The sequence below is a fragment of the Poecilia reticulata genome, linkage group LG15, assembly GCF_000633615.1.
Source record: "Poecilia reticulata strain Guanapo linkage group LG15, Guppy_female_1.0+MT, whole genome shotgun sequence".
Lineage (NCBI taxonomy): Eukaryota > Metazoa > Chordata > Actinopteri > Cyprinodontiformes > Poeciliidae > Poecilia > Poecilia reticulata.
Genome location: NC_024345.1, coordinates 20,028,082 through 20,056,039, shown reverse-complemented (window position 1 = coordinate 20,056,039; position 27,958 = coordinate 20,028,082). Strand labels below are relative to the sequence as shown.

The window sequence follows — 27,958 nt, the reverse complement described above, 5'->3', positions numbered from 1 at the left end:
ACGCGGGACCCGTCCGGCTGCTTTGCTTTCACTCTTTAATAACAGACAAATCAACCCATTAATGCTTTCCAATGAACCGGGTTTAAAAGGCTCTAAAAACACATTCTCCTCCCACTGAACGCTGTGAGCGCTGTAAGATAAAACTAAAAAAAAAAAAAAAAAAAAAAAAAACATTGCACGATGCAAAAAACTGGATGGCGTGCGCGTTCGCGGCGCTCCAGCGCTGCGGCAGTTGCCAGGGGAGATAGGAGGGGAGGGGTTGTGATTGGCTGAAGTGGACCTGTTGCCATGACGACGGCGAGGGGTTTGGTAGCGTTGCCGTGCGCTGTGTGATCTGCGCGCTGCGTGTATGGAGGAAGCAGCTGCTGATCTGATCTCTGACATTGTGTGAGACAGACATCTGAATTAAACTCTGCTTTTACACACACCGCTCCAGGGTAGCGACGTGCATGATTGTAAGTATTTTTTTTTTTTAAAAATACACATTTCTGTAATCTACGGGATCAAAATGTGCTCGGCTGGAAAAGGGTTAGCGTTGCGAACAAGCTAAAAGTAAAATTGGTCAAGTGACTTTGCTTAGAGAAGCCAGCATGGCAGATCAAGCGACAGCATGTGGCCACCTAGTTAACGTTACTTCTCTGTTTTCTCCGGGAAGAGGACAGAGACTGAATTACAGAAGCAGAGAGCAGCTCTCGGCTGACACTTGGGAGATATTTTTTGTCGCTACGTAATTCTAAATAGTTTAAATGTCATGCTAAAGCTAGCAGCAGATTTACCTTCACTGACTCATCGAGCGACTGCTAGCGCTACTTCTTTTCACGGTTGCGCTGTGGGAGACTGATAACGAAACATGTTGTGAACTTACAACACTAAATAGGGAACTAAACTTGGTGAACTAACGGGTGTAAAGTTACTTAGTTACCAGTGTTTATCGGAAATTGCTGAGGATAATTTGCCTCTGACTAACTTTGAGTTCATCGCTGCGTTAGTGCTGTGGTTTCTTGTAAGTTGTGGTCTTCAAGCAAGACGCTACAAAGCATATTGGATTTCAGTGCGAACAGCACTTTCAGCTTATCTTTTTTCCTACTGGCTTTTAGTCTTAATTGCTCCATTAAAACCGCCTTGGTCGACTCATTTGATCTCAAGTTGTAGCACAAAGCAATAATACTAAGTCTGTTCTTTTGTTGGTTCTGATGTGAGACACTCGTTCCTTTTTTTTTTTTGGTATCTATAAATAGTTGAATATTTCATGGTATGTATTGACAGCACCAGAGGTTATGAGGTACGGTGGCTAAGCTAGGCACATGATGTAATGGATTATCACAAGATTGTCCCAGATACGGAGCTCTACAATGTTGGTGTAGAAAAATATGTGTACTGTGGTTGGTTTGCTTGTGCCATATGCCAATAGGTTTTAACATACTTTTACTGAGATGTAAAGTATTTAATTCATTCACTAACTAATATGGTAGTCTTTATAATTGGCTCAATATGTTCTGGGAGTGCTTTTTACTAGATACGCAGCCAGCCCAAGGTACAAGCGAAACAAGCAGCTGCTTATAGCTTCCAGGCCAGACATGGCCCCTTAGAGCGTTGATCCTTTCACACAGAATGTGTCAAAACTTCACCCTTGTTTTTGCGTTGATCAATAATAAGATAAATATTGAATTCACTGAGAAGGTTTATACATAGAAAATATCAAATATTCTTTAAAAAGTCCTGATTTGCTCAGGACTTAAAAGAAATGATGTATTTGATATATATATATATCAAATACTAGAGGTGAAAAGGAGCATAATATATATTCTTGCTAAAATGATAGCTTTGTTGCTTTACATTGTTACACCTTTTAGGACATTTTATTTATCAAGGGACAAGCATAAGATCACTCCAGGCCAGCAGGGGGGGCACTAAGGAGCGATTAACATGATATGTCAAAACTTGCAATTTCTAGTTTGTTTTTGAAGAATGAGGCTATGTTTACTTTTGCATAGAACGTTTATACGTTACAGATGCGTAAAAAAAACAGTTAGCTTGTAAATGTTTGAGTTATTTAGAATACAAAATAATTTACAATTGTAATATTTGTAACTGTACAAAATTAAAAATGAAGAGTTTTACATCAATATGCTCCCATTTATCTGGTTAATTTAATTTTTGTCTTTCTGGTAAGGCATACAATTTCCGGCTCTACGTCATTGTTGCAGAGATGAGTGGCCAGTTCTGCCTAGAGACCAAAATTCAATAATCAAAGTATGTTAGTTTTTACATTCTTTGCATATGAGCAAGCCTCATTTGTTTAGTGTTGTTATTGTTTGGTTTATCAAGTTAGAGTTGTTTGACTCACTTGTCAGGTGAATGAATACTTTAGTTTCGCTCCAGGTGGTAATGTCAAGGAAGATTGTCAACATGCTAGATGTGTAAAGTTCATTTGCGATTTCATCTCAATCTATTTCTATTTTGTATCCCTGAATAAATCACTTGGTACCCATGTAAATTGGCATTTGAATTCTCTGGGTATTATGGATATAATTGAAAAAAAAACTTCAAATATTGCAAACAATTTAAGTTATTCATATCCATTTAGTTGTGTCCTCTTCTTTTGATTGTTGTTCTGATCCATCTTTTGAGCTGGTGACATGTAGAAATATAAAATTACACTCACTGATCAAACTAAAATCACTGGGTTCGCTTCTGGCGCTAGACGATATTTACTGTAGTCACGTAACCATATTTTTTACAGTATAGCATAAGTACATGCTAGAAAATAAAAAAAATGGGTCAGTTGTTAAAAAGGGTGTAAATCATTCACAGTGTGGGTATGAATTGATGCAATAAAAGTCAGAATAAAACATCTTGTAACTTTTTTTTGTATCTGAGAACATCATATAAGACCCCGCCTCAGAAAATCCTGGATTACATGTGTAAGATTTATTTTATTGCCTATTTAAAGCATGCAGCTGTAGGCGTCGGTTAACATATTACATGTAAAATGGTGATTACTTGGTGAAGTTCTAAGAAAAAAAAATCTATGTTTTCCAGTCATAGTATGCAATACAGCACTCTTTGATATGTTAAGTCTCGTTGGCCGTTTAAGCCTTTTTTCTTGCTGTCTGTCACTATTGGACTCACTGAATTGTACAAACCTCATCTAAAATTTATTGTGTGCTCAGAGGTTTCTCTGTGTACTTGATCAATAAATTATAGAAATTTTCGTTCACGTTTTGTGAGGTGGCGACTTCGCTGTACATCGAAGTTGTCGCTTTCTTCATACTTGCCAGTTGTTAAATCTTTAGTGGTAAATGGAAGACAAAAGCAAGTGGAGCCTGAGGGTCAAACGCAGACAATAAAAGGAACAGATGTTGCCAGTCAGCCATTAATTTATTGCCAGAATTTCTGTGGTCCAAGCATCTGTTGTCTTTGCTTTTGTTTTGTTATACCTTCGCATCTATCCTCTCGTGAACCCCGTTTCAGTGTCGAGCAGCTTCTGAAGGGGTTTGGTGGCTGCCAGAACTTTACTAATGCCCATTGCTACGAATAGAAGCTGCTGAAGAGTGACAACACGGATGTGAGATAATGTCAGAGTTGAATTGTTCCTAGATATACTTGAACAGCCTCAGCACACCTCTTTCTAATTTAGTATGTGGGAAACGGAATTTTGTGAATAATCAAGGTTTTATTAGCAAACCGGCTTGTGGGGAAAAGTTATGTAATCTCACCCAACACCCCTTTTATCATATTGTTCTTGTAGTTTAAATTATAGTGCCACTATTTTTTTCCATCTTGCCTTTTTTGCTGTACACTGCCAGTCAGCTGGGTGAAAGACAGATTCACTAGTGGAAACTAGTGAATCTGTCTAGTGGAAACAGTCAGATTCACCACATATCAGTGTTTTGTTCCACATTAGACAGTTCTAAAACTCCCGTTGCAAAACAGTAAGCAACAATGTCCAACTGAAGGTTAACTACTACCTTCAAGTCAATAACCAACTAATGTCATCATGTTGTGCTCGTATTGTTACTCAAAAATCACCAGAACCGCAAAACATGATATGCACAATAAACACTGGAAAACCACAACTAAATTCAGTAGTTTTGGTTGTACTTTTTCTGTAAGTCCAACAAAAATAATATAAAAAAAATGTAATAAACAGAAATTAGATTATTTTGTTTTTCCTTTTAAAAATGCCACCAAAACCAAGAATGTTACACCGACTGATGGCTGGCCCACAGTGTTTGAAAAGGTTACTGGCTGAATTGAGGGTGAGAAAGTTTGCCTGATGATGGTGTAACTTGAAACTGAAATTTCCTTCCAGTTCGTGTGACATGTGATATTATGTTCTTCTAATTTCAGATTTTCATCATGTAGCCTTGATGATGAACACTTCCGGCTGTCTGCAGCAGCTTTGTTTATAGTTTGCACGTTCTAAAAAAGTTTGAAAGTTCATGTTCCATTAACATTTGGAGTATTTTCCTTCCACGGTGTCTGGTATCAAATATATTCTAAGCCGTAATAGAACACCACAGAACTTTCCTCTTGGCTTTAACAACTTTGTAAACTCTTTATTGTGTTTTTAATGAGGTAGCTGTTCCTTTGTACTGCGTTGATGACAGAACAGGAAGGTGCTCCAATCAGGATGTAAAAATAACACCACAAAACGGAATATAAAATGACCATGCCACATTAGACAGTATATTTTTTGGTTCAAACTTCTTTTATTCGTGAAGTGTGACTCTGATTGACTTTCCGAACATGGGTTGGCACCAGTCGTCAGCTTAAAATGTTGCCGTTCTATTATCTCTTATCACAGGACTATGCACTTTGGCCCGGAGCAAATGAAAGGCTGAGTCCTCTGGAATTCACCGCAGCTGAGCGTCTGTGGCATTGAATTCATTTCGAAAGCCGATCCGTGCGGCAGAAACTTTTTGCCGATTGCTCAACACAGGCTGAACCTAATTTCTCCTGAATGAATCAACTGAATGGGGGAAAAAACCCCCACACCCCCAAAAAAAACTCACAGCTTTGTGACTCTGATTCGCTCAGAACCCTGTCATTACCAAGTCAATGTGACTTTGATTATACCGACAGATTAAGCAGCTGAATTTTTAGTTGCCCTTATTCTTGTAATGTAAATTCATAGTTAGGCAGAAACAGGAAGTTGGTGATTGCGCCGCTGAAGTGACTGTTTTTCCCATAATTATGCTGCAGGGCTCCTTCTGCACTGATTTGCTTCTCACAAAAACTGATTATAAGTTGACTTCTCTTCTTATCAGCTAAATTAAAGTGTAGACATTTTTGAACAATATGATTTCCTTCTTGTTTTGCATCGGTCAGCTCAAGTTGTTAAACTCCAAAGTTTTATTTACTTGAGATGAATTAATGGAGCCTGTGCTCTCTGGTAATGCTGACCTGTGTGAATCATGAAGCCGAAGCCTTTCCGTAGTAGCTTGCTGGAGTGATCACCCACGCAGCCCCTGCGTGATTTAGGGGGACGTCCCCAGGAGGATGTAGTTCGCTGTCTTTTTGGGTCTGTGACATTCTGCTGATCAAACATGCGTGGCGGCTCTGAATTTCAACTGCAAATGTAGACGCCTTCTGAGACATTGTACGCTTTCGTGTTTGCTGCCTTCTTTACATTTCTGTGGGCGTCATTTTGTTTCTGTTGTTTTTAGACTATCTGCTTGTTTGTCTTGCATTAGTTCACGTCTCTTTCAGGAAGCTGTAAACGTGACGTTTTTGTCACCTGTTGAGAGATGTACTAAACGCAAGAAAATTACTGGGAGTTTATTTCAGAATCCTGGTCAGTTTTAGTGTGCCTTTTGCCTAAATGCTGTCGTTTTACTCTCTTTCTGCTCCACTTGTTCTCTTACATCTCTGGATTGCTGGACATTTTGGTCCCTGTGGTGAGCTGAATCCCTCCCTCCTTCCTCCCATTCTCTGATCCTCACCGTCTTGAGCGCCTGCCTCATTTCTGATGGGTGGACTCAAGACACAGCCCATTAGGGGCCGCCTTACTGAAGGCAACAGTGACATGAGCATTTCCTTGATTGGGAGAAAGGAAGAGGGGAAGACGGCTGTGTCCTGTGTCACAATAGGTCTTTGTCTTATCACTTTTGGCTGAAATAATGGCATGCGTGGATGTCGATGAGGATACAGGCCAACAAGCTTGTATGTAACAATGGATTAGGTTGAGGTTTATGACTATGTTGTTAATATTACTTTTATGAACAAATATCTTTATAAGATGTGTTTGGAGAGGCTTCAATGTGTGACATACTCTGATGCAACCAGAAAAGCAAAATCTGGTCTGTCTAAAAACCTGGGTCTCAGTTCGGTTGAAGTGAAATTGGATACGTTGAGTGTATTCATATGTGAATCCTAAGTGGACAGGAGACCAGTTCAAAAGCAGCAAGCAGACTGTAGCACAAGGTATTCTGGGTAAATACAACCAAAACAAATGCATGTCTAGCATTAGCAGGACAAGTGGCTTGTGGTTGTTTACCAATGGCAAAAGAGAAATCCTACAACCGCTAAATTCTGACGCTCTCTGTTTTTGTTTATTTTCTGAATATGGAAGTTTCCATCTTCATTGTCTTCTTTGGAGGTTTTGTGTCGTTTCCTTAAGTGGTTCTCGGTACAGTGCCACCACAAGCGAGGGAGGGGAACTTGTTTTTCAAAGGGTTTGGATCGCTTGACACAATGCAGTGTGAAAGCGAACCACACCAGCTGAAAATGTAACAAATGTTGCAATTTTGATCCCAAATCAAACCGAGCCTATCACAGTGTGTGAAAACACCTCTCCTATTCTCATCAACCCAGAACACAGGGTGTTGTGTCTTTGTGGTTTGTGGCAGTGCTTGTTATAGTTTTGTTTCATCAGTTGCTGTACATGGAGGCCAGATTTGTAGAGCACGATGATTAAATGCAAGCAAGCAGATTCTTCTCTCTGAGAAGAATCTTCTCTCTGAGAAGAATCTGCTTCCTGAGCTGTGCTTTTGTGCAGTTCCTCCAGAGTTACCATATGCTACTTCTCTGATTAATGCCCGCCTTGCCCAGCCTGTCATTTCAGATGGACGGCCATATCTTTATAGGTTGTTGAACACTAATGTTCCCCAAAAGATTTCTGAGGCCTTTACGGATCTATACTGAGGATTACATTTACAAATGAGGGGACTTCTGAACACCACCCTTTTCAGATTTGTATTTTTTTTTTAAATGTAGTTACATACTACGTTGTGTTTATCTGTTTGGGAATTAAAGGCTGTGAAGTGACAACTTTTTGAAAAATGAGGGTTGGTGTAACAGAGGCTGTGTAGGTGTCATGGAGAATGTCCAGAATTAGTTCTTAAATGATGCAACATCTTAAACTTTATCACAAATAATACAATTTACTGTTCATTGTGCAAGGATTCAAACCAAGTAGACTTTTTTTTTGTAAACTAACATTTATTTACTCAGGGCTGCTGCTGTTCAGTAGCGAGGAATGTCACATGCAGATACCAACTCTTCACTGCTGCCCAAAGTGGAGCAATGAGCTTAAAAAGTTTGTGTTATATAACTTCCAGCTTCTGTGTGAAAGCTCTTTGCATAAAAACTGCTTTCATTAACCGGTGTACGTATATGAGAATATGTAGTTGTGAGGCTATAATTGAGGCTGTTGATGCGGTGGAGGGCGGGGGGGTTGAGTGTTGGTACTCTGACCCTACAGACACATGACCAAAGAGATAAGGTTTCAGTGTTGGCTGAAGGGGGGGTTTTCCGTGTACTTTGGAAGGCCTCACCTCTGTTTACAGTCAGAGTGGAGTTTGTTTGTTTCAGTTTAAAGTCTCTGTGTGAACATAATGTCACAATCGTCTGTTGTTGAGGTCGTACGCTTGAACACTTCATGATCAGCTTGCGTCTGATGGCCGATGAAGTTCGTAGTTTTGCAAATGCGGCTGCTGTCGCTCCAGCAACGAGCTCCCCCCGTCTCGCCTTTCACTCTGACCGATTCTTGTGTTTTGACGTGGAGGAGACTTCGCCATGTTTGTGTGAATTTGTTCTGAAAAAGCGAACTTCCTCAACAGGCAGGAGGTGCTTCCTTCCCTCCGAGGCCCCTGTTTGAAAGTGCGAGGTGAATACTGAGCACTTCGGAAACATGATTAGAGGAAAAACAACTGCGTCTTTGTAGCAGCTGAGTGTGGGGCCGGTTGTAGTGCTTTGTGTGAGCGTTTTCACACTTTTACCAAGCAGCTTTATTTCAGAATGTAGCGCTGCTTTAACTAAAGCCTCATTAACCCAAGCATTAATGGTCATTTTATTCATTTCCATATAATTTGACTTTGCTATTAAATAAAAGAATTGCCTCACGCTGAAACAGCCTCTCCCTCTGTCCCACTCTGCCTACGCTCGCCTTTGTGTCATTCACATATTTTGAGCTCCAACCAGACTGAGTAGTCAACTAAAATATCAGTTAGGGTTTCAAATAACAGCCGTCGTCAGCGTGGGGCTTTGCGACACACCTTTGTATAACTGGTTTGTGTCAACTGCTTTATTCCAAGTGAAGAGGGTGTGGCGTGAATATGCGAACAGTAGGCAGTTGTGTTTAGAATTGCTGGCATCTTTACTCTTAAATCCGGCTCTGTTGTGCCCATATAAAAGATTCTGCACAGGTAATTGTCCGCCTAACTGAAGCATCACTTTTTATGAAGCGTTATAAAGTGAGCCTTAATGGCACTTAGACAGGAGCGCCATGGCATCCAGGTTGGCAGCTGCCTTTGTCAGACAGGTTTGTGGAGAACAGCAGCAGACTGCTGGCCTCAGCAGTTTCCGCCTGTATTGATCTCCCCACATTAGCTCTCTCTTCATGCACAGACATGAGCACAATTGCTTCCCTCACAACACTGGCTGTCGTGGCAACTGAGTCCCAGTCATGAGATTCACTTCTAGGGAAACATCTCAGAGCAGCGCTTCGTTTCTGAACCTCCTGTATGTTCTCTGGCACAGCAACTCCGCTGATTTGCCACTTAAAGCCATCTCCATATGTCTTTGTGTATTTTTGAATAGACCAAGTGCTTAACGGGATAAAAGAGCAGTTTGAACAGAGGGTGGGGGGTGTCCCGTGGCACCTGCTGTTAGCCTGCCCGTTTGCACATGAATATGATGAGTCTGGCTGGCTTTTTTAACTTGCAGATGAGCCATCAGGTCAGCACCATTAAAGCTTGGGTGTATTTTCAAGGATGGGCAGCAGTCAACAGGCCAGGATGCCTTATTAGCTGCCTCTCGACTCCACTCATGAGTCTTCCTTTATTCACCGCGGTCCCAGCCGACTCTCTTTGATGCCTTTTTCATAAGAGCAATAATAACTGTGATCACTGCAAAAGCACTGGTAATTGAACAGCTGCAGGCACGACAAAATACTTCCTGTGTTTGGATGGATGCAAGACGACTTCCTCGCTTGTCCACCCTCCGTCTGGTAAAATTCAAATGAAAGTCATTTGAAAGAGGCGACTCAAGGGGGATAAGCTCTCTCCGACTCCCAAAAGCCAAGCAAAGAGGTCAAGTGGGTAAAATCGACTGATTGAAAGCTTTCATGTGCTTTTACTTGTGGAAATTAGCACCAGCACCTGGCCAAACAGGTGAAAATTCATGAAGGGGCAGGTAAATTTGGTCAGCTTACAAGCTACAATGGCAGGTTTACAATTCAAACAGGAAAACAGTGTCAATTTCCTCACCTGACCCATTGCGTCTGATCTGCCACTAGACCGGTGTCAATGCCACTGGTAGGAGAACAGAATAGTAATGCGGCATTGCATTCCTGGTGTAAAGCAGGCGGCAGTAAAGTTAAAAACCATGTAATGAAACACGATTGGGTAGTTTTAGACAAGAGAAATGAATCACTGTTTTTTGTTTCCCACATCACTAGCAAGTTTGCTGATGTTGAGAAATAATAAACCTTTTTTGTTCCCAACTTTTTAAAATCTTCTTCCCAGTTTAAAATAGTTTCTCTTGTAAGGAAACTTTTGTGTTACTCCAAGCTGCCATATTTCATGAGACTAAACTGAATCAAATACAATTAAATGAAGGCGTACATTCAAACTCGTCACTTTTATGGTTGTTTCTGTTTTCAAAAATGCTTGGAAAAATAAACCGTCCATTTTATAACGTTACACTTCCTTTACACTGCAATTCTTTGTACTCAATAATTATAAATAAACATCAGATTTCCGTAAGTTATTTAGTCTGAAGCAAATGGCGGCTTGTAAAGTTTTTTTTTCTGCGTCTGTCACAGATTTTTATTTCCACTGCTGGCTTTTAGACTAATCACTTCACTCATTTTATAGTTCCACTGCCCGTTTCTCCCATAATGCTCCGCCATGCAGGTTTACGGCCAGTCACGGTCTGTTTACATAGAAACAAGGGCCATGTGGGCTGTTCACAGCGGACTGTTTGGCCGCACCTTTTAATCCATCGAGACGGCACTCAAGTCTTCGTTTGGCCACACCTGTGTGGATGTCTGGTGTAATCCGACCTACTTGTCAACAGAAGACATAGCGCAAGCTTGGGCTGTTATGAAATTTATACATCATAACTATCTTGAGTAAAATTATTACTAAAATCTATAAAATGATCAAACACCTTTTATTTAAAAGTGTAATGAATCCTTATGCTACAATCTTATCCTGACTTATTGATTGGGAGAGTTATATACAGTATATGTTACATTTATGATTATTAGACGTAAACAAAAATCCAGAATAAACTTCTTAAGTAGTAATTCTCATGTGATTATTGCACAGAATAATGTTCCTTTTTCTCATTTTGCTATTTATAGTAGTAATGGGATTGTAACTCTGTAGGTTCCCACCTGCTCTTTACATATTTCCATGATTTCTATAACATCTAAACAGGCAAATAATTCTTCCTTCAGTCAGTCTCAGTTGGTCTTTATTTATTGAGCACTTGTTAAACTGTGAGGTTGACACATCAGACAAAAACAAGGAAAAACAGAAACGACAATGACTAAGAGCTAATGAGTTAAGCAAAGATTAATATGTGATGAAAGTACAGAAAACCTCAAATAAACAGGTTATATAACTTTAAAGGACAGAGGAAATGCAGTTGTGTGAAGATGAAGAACAAGTATACATCAGAAATGGACAAAAATGTGCATGATTGATTGAAATTAAATCCACAAATATTTAAAGGAAAGAAGAACCAAAACAGTAAAGACCGGGAACATCTTCCACATTAAATGTGATGGGCTAAAACATAACTGACGCTTCCTAAGACAAACTTTATAGCATACAGATCACCAGTTTAGGCTTTACTCTAAACTGGTAAACACATGACTTTATACCATAGGAAGGACGTGATGAAGCATATTTAGCTAAACGCAAGGTATAATCAAAAACCTTGATACAGGCAAACCACTCATGTCCACCAGTTATACCTTCAAACTTCACTGAAAGTGAAACAGTTTGAGATTTTTAGTAAATAGCAATTAAACTGGTTATTTTCATTGTCCCTTCTCTATTTTTCTTTCTCACTGATGTATAAATGGAAATATATATAGCTGTCTTACATTAAATCTCAAGTAAACATTTGGCATGTGCTCAAAAACCTATCATCTATGTGCTTTTTAAGAAAATAAGAAAGATGACTCATCTGAGGGGTTTATTATGACGCTACAAAAGACCTCTATTCGTAGTCTACAGTCGTTTTCAGAAGCTCAAATGATATTTTTTGTTTGAGTCTGGGGACTTGTAGATCTTTTTACTGGTTGCAAATTAAATCAGAAAGAAGAAGCTGTCTTTTGAAGGGATATCTGTGTTGTTGAGCAGATATTTTTCTGTGACACTAACAGGCAGTCCTCATGCTGCCTGACATATCTGTTTGCTCTACTTTACTGAGAGCTGTGATTCATCACAGACTGTGGAAAACCTACCCAGCCTTTCTTCCTACCACTTGTTCTCTTTGTTGTTGTTTTTCGTTTTTTTTTAGTCTTTTGGACTTCATTTTTTCCAGTTTAGCGTAGAATCTTACTTATTACTATTGTCTTCTCTTCCTTTGTTCAAGTGGCTTCTCCATTTGTCATTGGGAACTTAATAGGCTCTTTTTAGTTAGTGAGCAAAATTGCAGAAGTGAATGCAGTGCAACAATATAATTCTGTTGTGCAATACTTAACGGATAAAGAGATGGACTGAGGTACATGTTAGAGAGACAACAACTTAAATGAAGCAATATGCTTCATTAATAAAGACATGAAAACAACACATGCTTTTAAGGCAAAAGAAACCAGATTAGAAAATTATTCTTAATCTCAGTCAAACAAATCTGCTCAGTGAGAGTCGATGGGTTATTGTGTAAAAACACTAATGCCTCCCCTTCGCCCCCCCCATCCTCGTTGACTGGCTTTTACAAACTGATTTATGTGTATGCTCACTCCCTCTCCTGTCTCCTGCCTCCTGACACACACTCTTGAGTTTGACCCAATTCTTATCCTATCTCAGAAATGAAAGACATGGCTATCCACCGCACACGGTGCGCCTTTACCGACTTCAGCCCAGATCCACAACCTCTCAGACCCCTCCCACCCCCCCCAAGGAAGAACGATAACGGATCACGACGTTGACTATTGGTTTAAATGGGGGAGGGGAGTGGAAGGGTCCACAGTCATCATCTGTGTTGGTGTTAGCCAGCGTGGATTACTTATTTTCTTACTGACTCTTGTTTATGGGATTTCTGCTCATGTTGAAGGGATGACATGGTTGTCATGGTGACAACCAGGACATAAAGCTTGTTGTGAGCCGAGACAAAGAGTGAGCTCTTTATGCTCTTGGCCTCACTAAGCAGTGTGCTAAGCCATCACTTATGGTCTATGGTTTTAAAAAATTAGCAACTAGAGATAAACTGATCAGAATGTTCGAGCACATATACAGGCCGTAGTTTAATTTGCGGCACCGATTTTAGTTAATTACGAATTCTCTATAAGAATGGAGAAAAAAAACACATTATTCCAAAAATACTCTCACTGCTGTGAGTGGTCCTTAATTATTTATGTTAAGAGCAGAGGCGACAACATGCTGGGTGTGGAGAGAGAAGTTGCCGTACCTTGGGGATTCACACTATTTTAGAGGAAAAACTAAATCATTTAGTCCTGTATTATGAGATTTCTTGACCCTCCATGTTAGGTGACACTGTGGGTGGATCATGTCACCTTAGAAGGATGAAATTGGGCACCTTTTATCAACTCTATTATAACTTTGTGTTGTAAGCTCTCTCTTGCTCTCTGGCAGCCTCAATGAGCCACAAAAATGTCTCTCACTGTTGTATAAATACCGTTTCCTAAACCAAGCGCTCAAATAGCCTAATTCTGTTTTCACGTGTTGCTACCTTTGAGCCTCCTTCCCTCAGTTGTGGGATCTACAGAAAAGAGTGTTGCTGTTGATGCTACCTTATGGTGCTAAGCTACAGCGTGTTCACTGATCAAAAAAAAAGATTGGATTGAATGAAGATTGATTGATTCCAGGCTAATTTCTCTGTATATCTTTATAATAAATACCCAATAATGCGAGGTATCCTGTCTCCAGCAGTCATTAGACAAGAGGTGGGATGCACCCTGGACAGTTTGCCAGTCCATCACAGGAAAACGTAAAGATACACAGGAGAAACAGCCAAAATTTAGAGAAGACATGCAGAAGGAGAACTTGCAAACTCTGTGCAGAGAGTTAGGATTCAAACCTTCTTGCTGCAACACAACAGTACTACCAACTGTGCCAATGTACAGCTCCTCAATAATACAGTATATATGTACTAGTTTTCCCCTTTATACTTTTTAATAGATGTGCACCAATGAAAAGCTTGGATAAGATCTATGCTGTTTTACATATCCTGCTTCCGTCTCTGCCATTCTCAAGTGTCATTCTCTAAGTAAGGGTACTTGGCTGGGATTTGCTAATGATAAATCACTGCTAAGGTTGAATTTCTTTGTGCCGTTAAATGGCTGATATCTCCCGGGTCTGCAGCCTTTTTATGCTACTTAATCTTGCATGCAACTAATTGAGACTTGATCCTCGCTGAATGCTGAGCAGTTTTTAAGAGCCATCCACTCTGTAAGATGCAGGCCTGCAATGACTGGATGGTCTCCTGCTCATTTACACATAATGAGCAGCTGAATCTTGACTGGAAATGAGGTGGGTGTTGAGGAGTGGAGCCTTAAGTCAGTTCAGTTGCTTGAGATGGTGTCTTCAATGGTTCTCCATGAGAGTCAAGAGGAGGTGGGGGGAGCTGAGAGGCTTTTATCGTTCTATCCAGGCATGAGGAAGAGGGAGAAATTCAAGAAGTGCAGCAGAGACAGTTTCGAGGCATGGGCTTCTAGAAGAGCCCATCCCTCGGCTTCTAGAAAAGCCGAGGGAAAACTTTAAAACTTTCGTTAGCATACAGTTGTCTGAGCTCTTGCTTTCAGATTGTTTCAACTCTAACAATCTCTCTCTTGTTTCTCCAGACCTCTTTGGTTTAATGGGTCCAATCATTGGGATGTCACCAGATAAGAAAACGGAAATTCCGGGTATGCAAGAAGAGCGGACGGGACTCAGAGGTGTCTGTGGTGTGGGGACCCTGCCCGAGGCGGAGTGCGCATCCAGTCCACTGGCGACGAGCGTGGATCGTGCTTCAGGTGCAGAGGATGAGGAGCTCACCAACCTCAACTGGCTCCACGAGAACCTGCTCCAGAACTTCACTCTCGGCGGCCCAGAAGCTCAGACAAGTGGAAGCCCCCTGTTTGACATTGAAGGAGACTACAAACAAAACCAGGGCCCTTCGTCGTCCTCGTCATCTTCATTGCAAAACAGGGGCCGGGAACGGGACTCGCTGAAATCTAAGCCCCCTTTCTCGTTTTCCCTCCTCATCTACATGGCTATCGAGCAGTCTCCCAGCAAGTCTCTGCCAGTTAAAGAAATCTACGGGTGGATTCTGGAGCACTTCCCTTACTTCTCCAACGCTCCCACAGGCTGGAAGAACTCCGTTCGTCACAACTTGTCTCTAAATAAATGCTTCCGCAAGGTCGACAAGAGCTTGGGAAAGGTAGGTCAGGAAGGTGTTCCTTCTGATTTTAGGAGACTGGAAAGTGAATTTGTTTTTGTAATTCAATGCAAAAACTGTAACTAACATTCGATATAATATATGTGTAATATTTTTAGTTTTAGTAAATTTAGAATAGGAACAGCTTTAGTTGTCCCACAGCGAGGAAATTCGAGTGTAACGGCAACATCAAGATATGTAGGTTCACACGAAAAAGTTCCAGAAGTGTTAAAAAAGTATATATAAGAACAATCTTAATTAACAATAACAATAATAGTAAAAAAATACTGTACTCAGTTATAAAATATAGATACTATGTAGTTAGTAGAATAGAAATACTCTACTCATGATCCAGTTGGATGACTCTTTTTTTTTAATTTGCATATTGTGCATGTGTATTAAACTTAAAAAAACTAACTTGATGATTATGTTAAAATAGCTTTATTACCTACAATGTCAGTCAGCTGAAAAGTATGTCCATTTAGACCATTGACCTCAAACTGCAGTCCTCACGGGTCCAAGTCCTGTAACTTCCCTTGACCCACACACTTGAATTAAATGCTGAAACTGCCTCACCAGCATCCAGTCAAGCTCTACAGAGCTCCAATGATCAAATATTGGAGCCAGGTGTGCTGAAGCAAAGAGACGTCAAAAAGTTGGGAGGACACCAGCTCCTAAGGACAGGTGTATGAGACCACTAACATAGACAATATGGACCCAACCCTTGGCTTGGGCTCCTTTGGCTTGCCTGCTTTCAGCTTGCCTGCTTTGTTTTGCAGACACATTGGGAAGCTGTGTCGTTTCTGCCGAGCTTATCAGGTTTAGAACGAGTTTGTTTGCCGGCTGTTCATGCAGAGCGATACCAAGGTCATTAAAGCAGATGTCAGTGCTTTTTGCAGTGGGGGGAGGAGCCAAGTCCTGCTGGAAGAAGAAGTTAGCACAGGCAACTCCAGGCCTCGAGGACCGGTCTCCTGCAACTTTTAGATGTGTCTCTACTTCAACACACCTGAGTCAAATAATGAGGTCATTAGCAGGACTGTGGAGAACTTGACTGCACTGAGGAGGTGATTCAGCTGTTGGATCAAGGAGACATCTAAGAGTTGCAGGACACCGGCCCTCAAGGACCAGGATTGCCCACCCCTGAGTTAGCGTCTCCATGAAAGTTGTCACCAGAGACGATTAAGCAGATGTCTGAGCTGACCTAGAATTTAATAAAACATAGTAGAGTAACCAGCAGATAACATGACTCCCAAAATCACCTGACATACAAATGCCTGTGTGTGGGAGACTCCTGAATCACAGACTCTAGTCCTCTGGAATGCCTGTCAAACCTTTGGATGGGCTTTGCTTCATCGTTTCCCCAAGGCTACGTTTGTCACTGTTGCTTGTGTATCGCTTTAACTTTGATACAGTGTCCAGCTTTTCCAACAGTAACATTCTGAGACTGTTCGTCATTATGTTGTCATTGTTTGCTGGACAGCTGTCAAACAGCAGTCTTCCCCATGATTGTGTAGTCCGGAGGTGTCCAAACCTTTTGCCCTGGGGCCCAAAACTGGCAAATTTAAACTACTGGTAGAAATTAAAAATGAAAAAACTTTATTGAGGTTTTTAGTTTTACCTGCTCAATAATAAATACTTTTTTAAATGAAATATGTATATTGTTATAGATCCAAAACATAAAGAAGTTCTCAAATTGTTGGCTTGTTAAAAAAACAAAAACAAAAAAGAAAAACGGACAATTTCCAAATCTTCTGGGCCACAGTTTGGACACCACTGGTGCAGACCATAGCATACATTTCAGTATTAAAAGTTATTATTTTGGTCTGATGTGCTATTCATATTTTTTGTGGAAATAACTTTGTGGTTTTAGCTAGCTTAAATCACAAATGATGTTTCAAGGATATTCTAGTGATCACCTTATTTAAAACTTCCAGGGATCATTAGTATGGTTGTTTTTATTGGGAGGGCGGCATCTTTAGACTGGGGTTAGGTTGCAGCACTAAGCTGCAGCGCAGCTCCTGTGGCAGAGTACTGAGCTTTGACGCAGCTGCGGGGACCTCTGTGACTTTGTTACGATAAGAGTGGAATCCAGTCAAGGTTGCAGATACTCCTACAGAGGAAATGCAAATACAGCACAATAATAAAGGATGTTATCTCCTGAAGCACCTCAAGGTAGTGCAACTATTTTAGTAGGAGGGGAAATGTCCAGCAGCTGAACTTCTAGACATCAAATTTAGGGAAGGAAGCAACCAAGACATGCTGCAGCAGCAGTGTTTGTGTGTTAAAGTTGATGATGGTTATTTAACATGCATTCTTGCTTGAGAAAATAACCATAACTATTCTGGCAAACAAAATTGAAATTTTGGAGAGAAAATTTAACAGATCAGAACATGAAGGAGATCTTGTAATCTAGACATGTTGTAAAGCCCAAAAATAGGAGAGCACTGCAATGACAGGAAAGCTATAGAAAATTAAAGTTGCCTTTATGCTGCTACACATCATATTTTTGTCCATTATGACAGCAGAAATAGTAATAGTAAATAAAGAGCTGCAGTTTATTTTAAGGTTTATATGTTTTGTTTGTGCATAATGCTTTTGGAGAGTAGCTTGGATAAAAAAAAAAGACAAAAAACATATTCATATTTTAAAGCAATAATGCTGGTTGTGTGGTGAAGTCTGTGGTTCATGGTTTTGTACACTTGATGTTTAACTTTCATAATTTTAAAACACACTTAAGACTGAATGATTGAGATGCTATGAGTGCAAGCTAATGTTATCTTGTAAATTAGAAGTAGAAAAAGTTACATATTTCTTCCCATTTCATTGTCTTTCGTTGGCGGTCCACTTCTCTACTACAGATGGCCTTGTTTTTTATTTTCTGTTTGTATTTTTACTGTACAGCTTCAATTCAGTTGACGGATCAATACAGATTACGGCACAAAGTAATTATAAAGTGAAGGGGAAATGATTCGTGGTTTTTCAAGTTGTTTTCTGTGTTAAGTTCTGAAAAGTGTGGTTTGTATTCAGCCCCCCTGACTCAGTGCTTTGCTGAACCACCTTCTGCTGCAGATACATTTGCATGTCTTCTGTAGAGACTGGATTTTTAGCCTGTTCTTCTTTGCAAAGTTCATCAAGCTCAGTCAAATTAGAATTGGTGTGTTTAAAACAACAATCTTCCGACAAGTTCTGAATTAGAAATGGGTCTGGACTTTTACTGGCAAACGAGGTAGCCTACATGACTGTAGTTAGCTTGTGGCAAACTGGAAACAGGCTCATCGAATTTAAAAAGGTAAAAATGATGCCCTCTAATTTGTAATGGATTTTTTCTTTAAAATTATTAAAACACTGAAAATGATTGACTTGTGTTAATCCACACAGTTTTGTAACATCTAGTTGCAATGTTGCTCCTCGTGTAGTTTACACAGTGGTTCCCATTCTTCCTTTGAAACATTCAGACTAGGGCTGCAACTGTTGATTACTTTAGTAATCGATTATTCTGATGATATATTGATTAAATGGATAAAGAAATTGGCACATTCTGCACAGTAATTATTTAACCACTTCAGCCTTTTTAATATAGTAGATATACATTAAAAGATGTGAATAATAAAATAATAAAGTTATGACAAAATAGTAAAGTTATTTCTTAAATAAAAACGGAACATTTTGTTACCTGAAATGCAATAACATAGCATTCCTTTAGCGTATTTGTAGCAAAAGATTTTTTTGCAGTTTAAAAAAGTTAATTCTGACATCAACATGTGAAAAGTTCAGCCCTTTCTGCTTTACTTAACATTAATACAGTGTAGTGCTGATCAGTTGGAACAGCTGAATAAGTGCGTAATAGGAAATTTTTTTTGACAGAATTTGAACTTGATTAAGCTAAAGCTTTGCTACTTGACTAGTTCTGTGTAGAATTACAGACAAAAATATTTTTTTAATCTTAATTTCAAAATGTGTATATTTTTGTACAGTTTTGGCTTAATTACTGCTATGAGGGTGTGGTTATTTCTGCAATGGGCTTTTTTTATGTCTGTGTACTCCAGTTAACGATTAATCGATTACTAAATTAGTTGACGATTATTTCAGAAATTGATTCACCGCGATTAACCTGATTAATCGTCTTAATTGAAACTACCCACCATTTAGATAATCGGACGTGGTTTCTGGAATTCTGTTCTATAATGTAGAAATTGCTTTACTACAGTTCATTTGGATGTTGGCGAGGGAGGATGGCTACGGCTGCCCTTTACTACTTTAACTCGATATCACCAGCTAACAATGCGTCACTAACACGACAAGATTTAAAACCTGGCAGTTTAACTTTCACCATGCCGCTCGGGGGATGCTGAGTGGGTGCAGCTTGAGCCTGGGGTGCCAGGGCCGTGTTTAGCCAACACCTGATCGTTTTCCCCACCTTGGGTGGAGACGGCTGCTCCGACTGTGTGAGTAGCAACGTAACGCAGCACAGGCTGCTCAGCATGCAGGTGCACAGTGTGAGTCCTTCGTCTGCTGAGACACCAGCACCAGTTTCACATGACACTAGCTGGTGGTTTTCGTTGCCATGGAGACATTTCCTTCTTCCTGCATCAGAGCCGGTTGGTAATCTGAGTCAAGGTTATTCTCCTCCTCCTCCCCTCCCTCGCACTGTTCTCCCGTACCGGGCCCAGAACACGCCACTATCAGATAAAGTGGCACACAGTGCTCCTCTCATCACACTGGTTGTTGGCGCAACACAGTCACACTGATGCTTCCTGTTTGCTGAGACTGTCGGTGAATTCGTAGCCGATGTTAGCAAATTTTCCACAGTTTGAGACCCAGAGAACCATTGCCTGGACGTTTGTTCAAAAACTGCTGTTACATTTTTGTGAGTGGATAAGTGGATGATTTCTTTTTATGCAGAGCTGCACAGTTTTTTTTTCTGTTTCTACTACAATGTGTTTCATTGTAGCTTATAATAGGAACGTTTGACACAATTCATTTCCTCTTTGTCATTGACCAGTTACTTTTACTTTCTCACTTCATTAAGTGAAGTGAAAATTATTCATATGCTTACATATTTCAATGTATTTATTAGGATTTTGAGATATGTAGAGCATAACTATGGACACTTTATACATGACACTTTTAAAGTACGGTCTTTCTGATACTTCTAAATGAAATCTTTTATCTAAATTGCCTACAAATGTCATCTAAACTGGAAATGGTTTCCAAATGTGTGTAATTTGATCTCGGTATAAATACAGCTGTTCTGTGAAGACCTCGGAGGTTTTCAAGGAAAATTAGAGGACAAACAGCATCCTGATGACAAAGGAACACAGCAGACAGCTCAAGGATAAAGTTGCAGAAAAATTCAAAAGTAGATTTAGGCTATAAAATTATATCCTAAACTTTAAATGTCTCAGGAGAACTGTTTGATCCTTCTTCTGAAAATAGTCCGGCACAAATCCAAATCTACCAGGGTTGGCCCAGAACTCCTAACATTCAACCTCAAGCTACAATGAAGTGGTATAATTCTAAGCATGTTAATGTGGCAGAATGGCCTAGTCAAAGTCTTGAGGATTCATAAATTCTTTTGCAAAGAAGAATGTGTAAAATTTCATTCTTGTTATGCAGGCCACGCTTCACAAGTTTTTAATTGTATGTTTGCTGATTAATCTCAAATACAATATATTTTATGATATTGTAGGGTAGCCCTAACTCTTGAGTCCTTGAATATATTTTATGCACACTTTTGGTTTTATTACTGCTCTGACTGTGTTGTTCTTTCAGCAAATAGCCTGCTTTTGAGTTTGTATACTCCAGTTAACGATTAATCGATTACTGAATTAGTTGGCTATGATTTCAACATTTGATTAATCAAGATTAATTATGATTAATCAAAATAACACTGTGGTTTGTGTGTGTGACAAAATGAAGGTTTAGGAATACTTTGGGAAGGCACTGAAACAGTATACTTAGGACAACATTTTCAACATTCAGCTTTTTTGATAAGCAACACTAATTCCAAATGAATGAAAGATTTCAGGTTAGCAAGGATTGCTATAGCACTGAATGATTCAACTGCATGCATTTGTTTTGTCCTGCAGGCCAATGGGAAAGGTTCCCTCTGGTGTGTTGACCCTGAGTATCGTCCCAACCTAATCCAAGCTCTTAAGAAGCAGCACTTCCCAGCCGCACATGCCTTCTGCACGCCACCCGCCTCCCCGCCCAGGTAAACTGCCGTCAGCTGCTGTGTTATAGGAAACCAGCGTCATAAATCACAGAAGTAGCTCAAACAACCGCGTTTGTATCAGAGTGGGCCTTTTTGAATCTCTGCTCCTCAGACTCGACATCTGAGCCTCAGTGTGTGTGTGTTGTTTGTGTGTTGCAGTGCCTCCTCACCTCCTCGCCATCTCTTTCTACAAGGCTGCTCATTCAAAGGTGAGGATGAACCCAACTTCATTCCTGTTTGTGGCGCTATATCCGAAATGTTAAAATCAAATGACCATACATGTGTCCAGAGTTCAGCATGTGCTTGTGTTTGCGTTGTCATGATTTTTGTCCAACATTCAGCATCTTTTTTTTTGCTCTTCAGCTCTTGGTTTGGTGTGTTGCTTTGAGCTCATGGATGTCTCATGAACACCATAACATTGTGAGCTCTCAATCGATGTCACCCCCGTTTCCACAGTCCCCCCCCGCCCTTCTTTTTAGCTTCTTGGATTTGTAACCTTGACGACAAGCAGAGGTTTTGCTGGTGCTCAGTGTCGAGCACTCTGTCTCAGTGTAATCATTAATAATTTAGAGCTGCTGAAGTGAGCTATGAGGCTTTCAGACACGTTGTCAGGTCTGGAAATATCAGATGCGCTCTCACTGTCGGTGGGTGTTGTTTTTTTGCTACTTGGGTTTTTCACCCGATTTACACTGATGGGCTCTCCCTGCTCATGGTGTGAAATTCCTGAAGGATTCCCTGTCATCCCAGCCCTAGTAGAGTTGCCATTCTTCCATGCTTCCATGGCTTAGGATTGACCATCGTGCATGTTTTCTCCTCTTCCAGAGTCTGACATTGATGCTGCCACTGCCATGATGCTCTTAAACTCTGCCCCTGGGCACCACGTTGACCCATGTAAGAGAATCCACACTCATACTTTTTGGTTTTTGATCTCCTGCCTCTTTCATACCACCCTGTCATTGCTTTCTTTTTATGTTGCTTCTTTGGTCGGTTTATGTGCTTTTATATGTCTGTATCTGTTTAAACAAGTTTCTGGTTCTCACTCTGGGAATAACTGACAAATGTGACTTTCATAAGAAGAATATTTTGACGTTTGGTTCGCTTACAGTACCAGTAAGAAGCTGATCAGCTTCTTACTGGTACTGTAAGAAGCTGATCATAGTGAACACAATGTTCACTATTACAAACCAACGGGTAACACTTTGTTTGAAGGGGTGTGCGTAAGACTGACATGACACTGTCATAAACATAACATAACACCTGTCATGGACATAAAGAAGTCTTTATGAATGTTTATGACAGTTGTCATGAAGTATCATTTGGTAAATAATGACACTTTTTATGCAAAGTTGCTCTAAAAGTTGCATTGAAAGTCCATTAAAAATGCCAACTTTGCATTAAATTATCATAATTTACAAAATCATGCAAATTTGGCATTTTTAATGGACTTTTAATGCAACTTTTAGAGCAATTTTGCATTAAAAGTGTCATTATTTACCAAATGACACTTCATGACAACTGACATAAACATTCATAAAGACTTCTTTATGTTCATGACAGATGTTATGTCATGTTTATGACAGTGTCATGTCAGTCTTATGCACACCCCTTCAAATAAAGTGTTACCGACCAATGTTTATTTAAATATTCCCTCGATCAGTGGTTTCCAGTTCTGGTCTTCATGATCCACTGTCCTTTCATTAGAGGTTTCTCTGCATCCAAAGAATGAATTACCTCCTCAACATTACATTAAGAACTTTGCAATTAAACATATAGTAATAATAATAATAATAATAATAATAATAATAATAATAATAATAATAATAATAATAATAATAATGCATTTTATTTGTCAGCGCCTTTCAAAACACCCAAGGAAGCTTTACAACATAAAAACACAAATTAGACAGTAAAGAAATGGCTACAAAGACACAAAACCACAAAGTTACTACACAGTTAAAGTAACAAGGCTAACTTGAACAGATGAGTTTTGAGTTGTGCTTTGTAGGTCAGAAGAGAGTCAATATTACAGATATCAGGAGGAAGAGCTTTCCAGAGTTTGGGAGTAGAGTAAAAGAAGGCACCTGTCCCCGTGGCGATGAGGGGGACAAGAGACACAGAGGTGGATGGAAGAGGAAGAACCAAGGGAACGTGGATGGGTGGTGATGTGCAGAAGATCAGACAGATAAGGAGCAGCAAGGTTGTGGATTGCCTTGAATGTAAACAACAGGATTGTAAATAGAATTCTGAATGAAACGGGAAGCCAGTAAAGTTGTTGCGAAATTGGAGCGACGTGGTGAAATGAAGCCGTTTTGGTAATGATGCGAGCAGCAGAGTTTCGAACCAGATTTCATTTAAGTGTGGAGGCAAAGAAACACCTAAAACATGTATGTTTAAATAACGTTTATATTTTCTGCACAGTTTTGGCTTAATTATTCGTATACTGTTCTTTCAGCATCTGACCTTTTTCTGAGTTAGTGATTAATCGAGCACTAAATTAGTTGACAATCTTTTCAGTAATTGATTAGTCACGATTAATCCGATTAATGGTTTCCAACTTGGTTTTCCTCTTCGGATCAGGACAAACCTGACATCTGCTTTATACTCTGACCATAAATAGCACATTCAAACCTGGCTGGGTTTGATTCCTGCTTTTCGTTTCTCCAGGATGTCACCATGAAGTGTATTCAGCCTGTCACTTCCTCCTCTGTTCAGGTAACTCCGACGGCCCGCTGGACCTCTCCCGACCCGACTCTGTCCTGGTGAGCAGCGATCCGAAGCAGGACCATAACTACAGCAGCGCAGCCCTGCAGCGCTGCTCGTCCCGCTCCTCCTCCTCCTCCCTCTCATCCTTGGACGAAGGCGGCTGCGAGCGCAGCCAGTCTCGGCGCGCCGGCAGTGAGGGTTTCCACAGCGACGAGGACTCCGACCTCTGGGACGAGAGGGCCGTCCAGCAGACTTCTCGACGTCCGCCCGCCATCAAGTGGCCCATCAGCAAGCGACCCCGGCGCGAGGTCAAGCCGGAGCTAGACGAGGAGCTGAAAGAGGCGGCGGGGTCTTTGCTACACCTCGCCGGTATACGCAGCTGTACAGAGGGGTCCAAACGCACTGTCAAGAGCACAAAACTTAACAGGAAATGAAGTTCCCCTCGCCCCCGATAAGACTCCGGACCCTGTGAATCCTGACCCCTGACCCCTGATCGTGTGTCCCAGTGTGCCTCCTTCTCCTCACCTGATCGTTCACTGGCCATTTTGAGCCTCTTTTGGTTGGGAGCGTCCTCGTCCAACTAACAAATGGCAATAGTATCGTTCACACAGGAGAACAAAGCCATATAGAGTAACATTGGGGGGGTTGGATGTTCGGGCTGTGGAGAACCATCGAGAAGACCCCAACCCAGAACGACCCGCCTGCTTTTTGTCAGATTTAGAAGACTGTGATTCAAGAATCTCTCTTTCAAAGACAAAAACGGGGGGGGGGGGGAAAGCTGAAGGTTTTTATAACTCAAAGCGTTGCATGCTTCCTCCTCAAACTTGTATCCTCTTCCAAGTGAATCTATTTATGAAGCGAATGAGTGCATGTTTGTAACAGACAAAACCTAACCTCCTGGTGTTATCAGTTTCTCCTCTTTGTGCTACATGACGACAAAAAAACAAAAACAAAACAAAAGTAATGCCACTATTTGGAAAGCAACCCTCGCTCTTTGAATCCTTTTAAAAACATGCAATAATGAATCCACAACCTTAACTTTTTCTCTCTTCTTTTCCGTGACGGCGTCTTTCTTTCAGCTGAGCGTGCGAGTTTAGCTTTTCATTTAAGAAAAGGAGCAGAGGAGTATTACGATGTTGGTATGCGATCCGTTTACGGCACACAAACCGTGACTCCTGTTTTTTCAGGATGTGAAAATAGTATTTTTCTGCAACTGCCAAATTTAGTTGAAAACCTAGCAGCAGTTCTTTGTGCTAATTATTATTACCGTGTGAACACATATTTGGTGAACATCTGACTGCCACGCAATGCCAGATTCTTAGGTTGTTGTCCACAGATTTTATTGTGGCAACCCTGATTTCAGCCTGATCCTGAGATGATGGCTCTAAAACAGCCGAAATCCGAAAGAGTGCCAGCGTAAAACAATACGTGCTCCTTCTGATGTGCAGCGCCCCGATTCCCCTCCGTGGATTTTACACCTCGTTTTTCTTCTGAGGCAAATGATAATTTGCAGCTTAGAGTTTCAGTTTCTGCTATGAGATCCACTGATGGGAGACCGTAAGCAACGGGAAGACTGCGTGGAGAGAGCGAAACTTTAACTTTACAGTCACTCCCGAGTTACTAAAGAGCAGTGCTGACCTCAGGGCCTGTCTGGCAGGGAGTGTTTCGTCGTTGCTCTTCCCGCTAGAACAAAAAACGGAAGTGGACACTCTCTCTTCGCAAGCTTGTAAAGCCGGTGTCAGCTGATTGCACGCAGCTCTCAGAAGGGAAGTTGTTGTGTTGGAGCTTTTAGGTCGGCTGCAGACCCACGGGATTCACGTCGGCCTGGGCAGGAATGATGGTCGTTACCCGAAAACTCGGATGTTCACAGGAAAAGTCGGTAAAGTGTACGTGGTTGCTGCCAAACTTTTTTTTTTTTTGTGCCACTGACTTCAAACAAAAGGGGGGTTATGGTCACTTTACAGATGCCTCTTAATAAATTAGAAAATCATCAAAAAGTTTATTTTAAAATTTCAATTTCAAAAAGTGGAGCATGTATATTGGTTAATTTCACACAGAGTGATATATTTAGATGTTTGCTTTTGCTCAAATAATGAAAACCCAGAATTCCGTTTCTCAGAAAATTACATAAAACCAGTGAATAAATGATTATTTTTCTGCTCTAGAATCTTGCTGAGGTGTCAAGGAAGCCCAGCGGTCTTCAGCTCGTCTTGACTTTACAACTCTCCCATGCCTGTGGTTATCGCTGCTGCTTATGCGCTGCTTTCTACCACAGTTTCTCCTTCCACTCAACTTTCCATTACCATTCTAGGACGCTGCAGAGCTCTGCGAATGGCCAGCATTTCTAACAGTGACCTTTTCCTGACTGTCTGCTGGACAGCTGTCAACTCAACAGTTGCTCCATGAATGTGTAACATATTGTCTTTAATTATGAAATATTTAAATGTTCTGAGAAACTACATTTTGGTGTTCATTAACTTAAACCATAATCTTCAAGATATTAGAAAAATAAGATTTGAACATCACTCTGTGTCATAAAGCTGCATAACATGAATTCAGCTTTTTCAATTGAATTATTTATATAAATAAACTTTTCAGTGATATTCTAACTTATTGAGATGCGTCTGTAATTCCCTCGCTGCCACAGCAGTCAAGTTTTTTGTGGTAATGTTAAGAATCTGGTAATCTCTCCAGTTGTTTGGTTGTGTTTTATTTTATTTTATTATTTTTTTGTTTGTTTGTTTTGTTTTATTTTGTTTTTTAAAGAATTTTGTTTTTGCCACTTTAGACTTGGAGCCATTAATTGAGGTAAAATCTGTGGTTCCCAGAACTAATACCTGCATACACTGGTCTTGTTTAGCTGTGAAAAAAAAAAGAACAAATTATTTGTTCGTTAGTCATCACCTTATTTATAACTTTAATTTATGGGATATTTGAATGCATACTCTATCAAACACTGGTCATGTGAAAAAATGACTTAAGCACATTTATTTTCTTTACTCTGTGAAGTCTGAGTATTTTTTCCCTTGTTTATTTTACAGCAATACCCTTTTTTCTTGTTACAGTGATTACACATTTTGCCAATGTATAATGTCTTTTCAGCGGGTTTCTTTTCCTCAGTTTAACCATGACTGCCAGTTTTTTGTGTTTGTTTTGCTTTTTTTTTATTAAGCTAAATAGAAGCAGTGAATTAATGTTGAACCTGGGAGTTTTTTATTTTTATTTTTATTTTTGTTTCTTTTTTAGGTTGCCAAAACTGATGTACAGCAGGGGAGGTTGAATTATAAGCCAACTCGTTGCCCTCGTGCTGTAGAAATTCTCTGATGTTGATTCAGTAACTTTCACAATCCTCTCATGAATGGTTTGTCTTTAACTTTTTGTCTGAAATTGAAGATTAGTGGTCAGAATCAGATTAGAGTCTCAGAGGGAAAATGACTTTTATGAGTTGCTGGGAATGTTTGGGTATATCACTGCAAAAACTGGATCACATCATCTAAAGCCAACCAGGCAGCTGCTGTTTGAAGTAAGGCTAACATTCGATTATAACAACAATTTCTAAGTAATTATGGAAAGACATGTCGAGTAAAAATCTCGTGTTCTGCAGCGTTTGCAATTGGTCTAAAAGCAACATTTGCAAAGCTGCCAGATAAGTTTTCACTCAACTTAAATGATTGGTTGCTTCATTGCTCATCAGCTGTTATTGAATATTGATTGTGATTTTTTTATTTTTATTTGTTGCAGTTCCTTTGGGTGTACTAATTCTTGCATTTGACAAAGCTGCCAACCCAGTATCAGTTTGTGTCTGTTGTCTGCCATGTCCATCGGACTGACACACCTTTTGTTTTTTTGTATGCTAACCTCTGTTGATAAAAATGTTTATAAGATTTATTTTCGCCAAAGATATGCAATTGCATTATATATGGTATTACAAAAATATTAATAAAATCTTGTTCTTGTTACGACTTGTTCTTGTTTCTCATA

General features: G+C 40.1%; 1 protein-coding gene across 2 annotated transcripts; it reads left to right on the top strand.

The window, feature by feature from the left end:
• foxn2a (forkhead box N2a) lies at positions 1 to 27,936 on the top strand. Of its 2 annotated transcripts, XM_008429917.2 has the most exons (6): positions 1 to 455; positions 14,486 to 15,063; positions 21,150 to 21,274; positions 21,434 to 21,483; positions 22,097 to 22,165; positions 23,987 to 27,936. In XM_008429917.2, the coding sequence occupies exons 2-6, from the start codon at positions 14,500 to 14,502 to the stop codon at positions 24,409 to 24,411; spliced, it is 1,233 nt and encodes a 410-aa protein (XP_008428139.1). In that variant the 5' UTR covers positions 1 to 455; positions 14,486 to 14,499; the 3' UTR covers positions 24,412 to 27,936. The 2 variants fall into 2 exon arrangements, with proteins under 2 accessions (XP_008428139.1, XP_008428140.1); XM_008429918.2 differs by lacking the exon at positions 22,097 to 22,165.
• The last annotated feature ends 22 nt before the right edge of the window (positions 27,937 to 27,958 follow it).

What these genes read in the sequence shown, in the direction of transcription:
- foxn2a (XM_008429917.2), top strand. Translation starts at nt 14,500, where the DNA reads ATGGGTCCAATCATTGGGATGTCACCAGATAAGAAAACGGAAATTCCG. An exon ending in ACAAGGCTGCTCATTCAAAG is followed by an intron (nt 21,484 to 22,096) that starts GTGAGGATGAAC and finishes CTCCTCTTCCAG; the next exon opens with AGTCTGACATTGATGCTGCC. An exon ending in TGGGCACCACGTTGACCCAT is followed by an intron (nt 22,166 to 23,986) that starts GTAAGAGAATCC and finishes TCCTCTGTTCAG; the next exon opens with GTAACTCCGACGGCCCGCTG.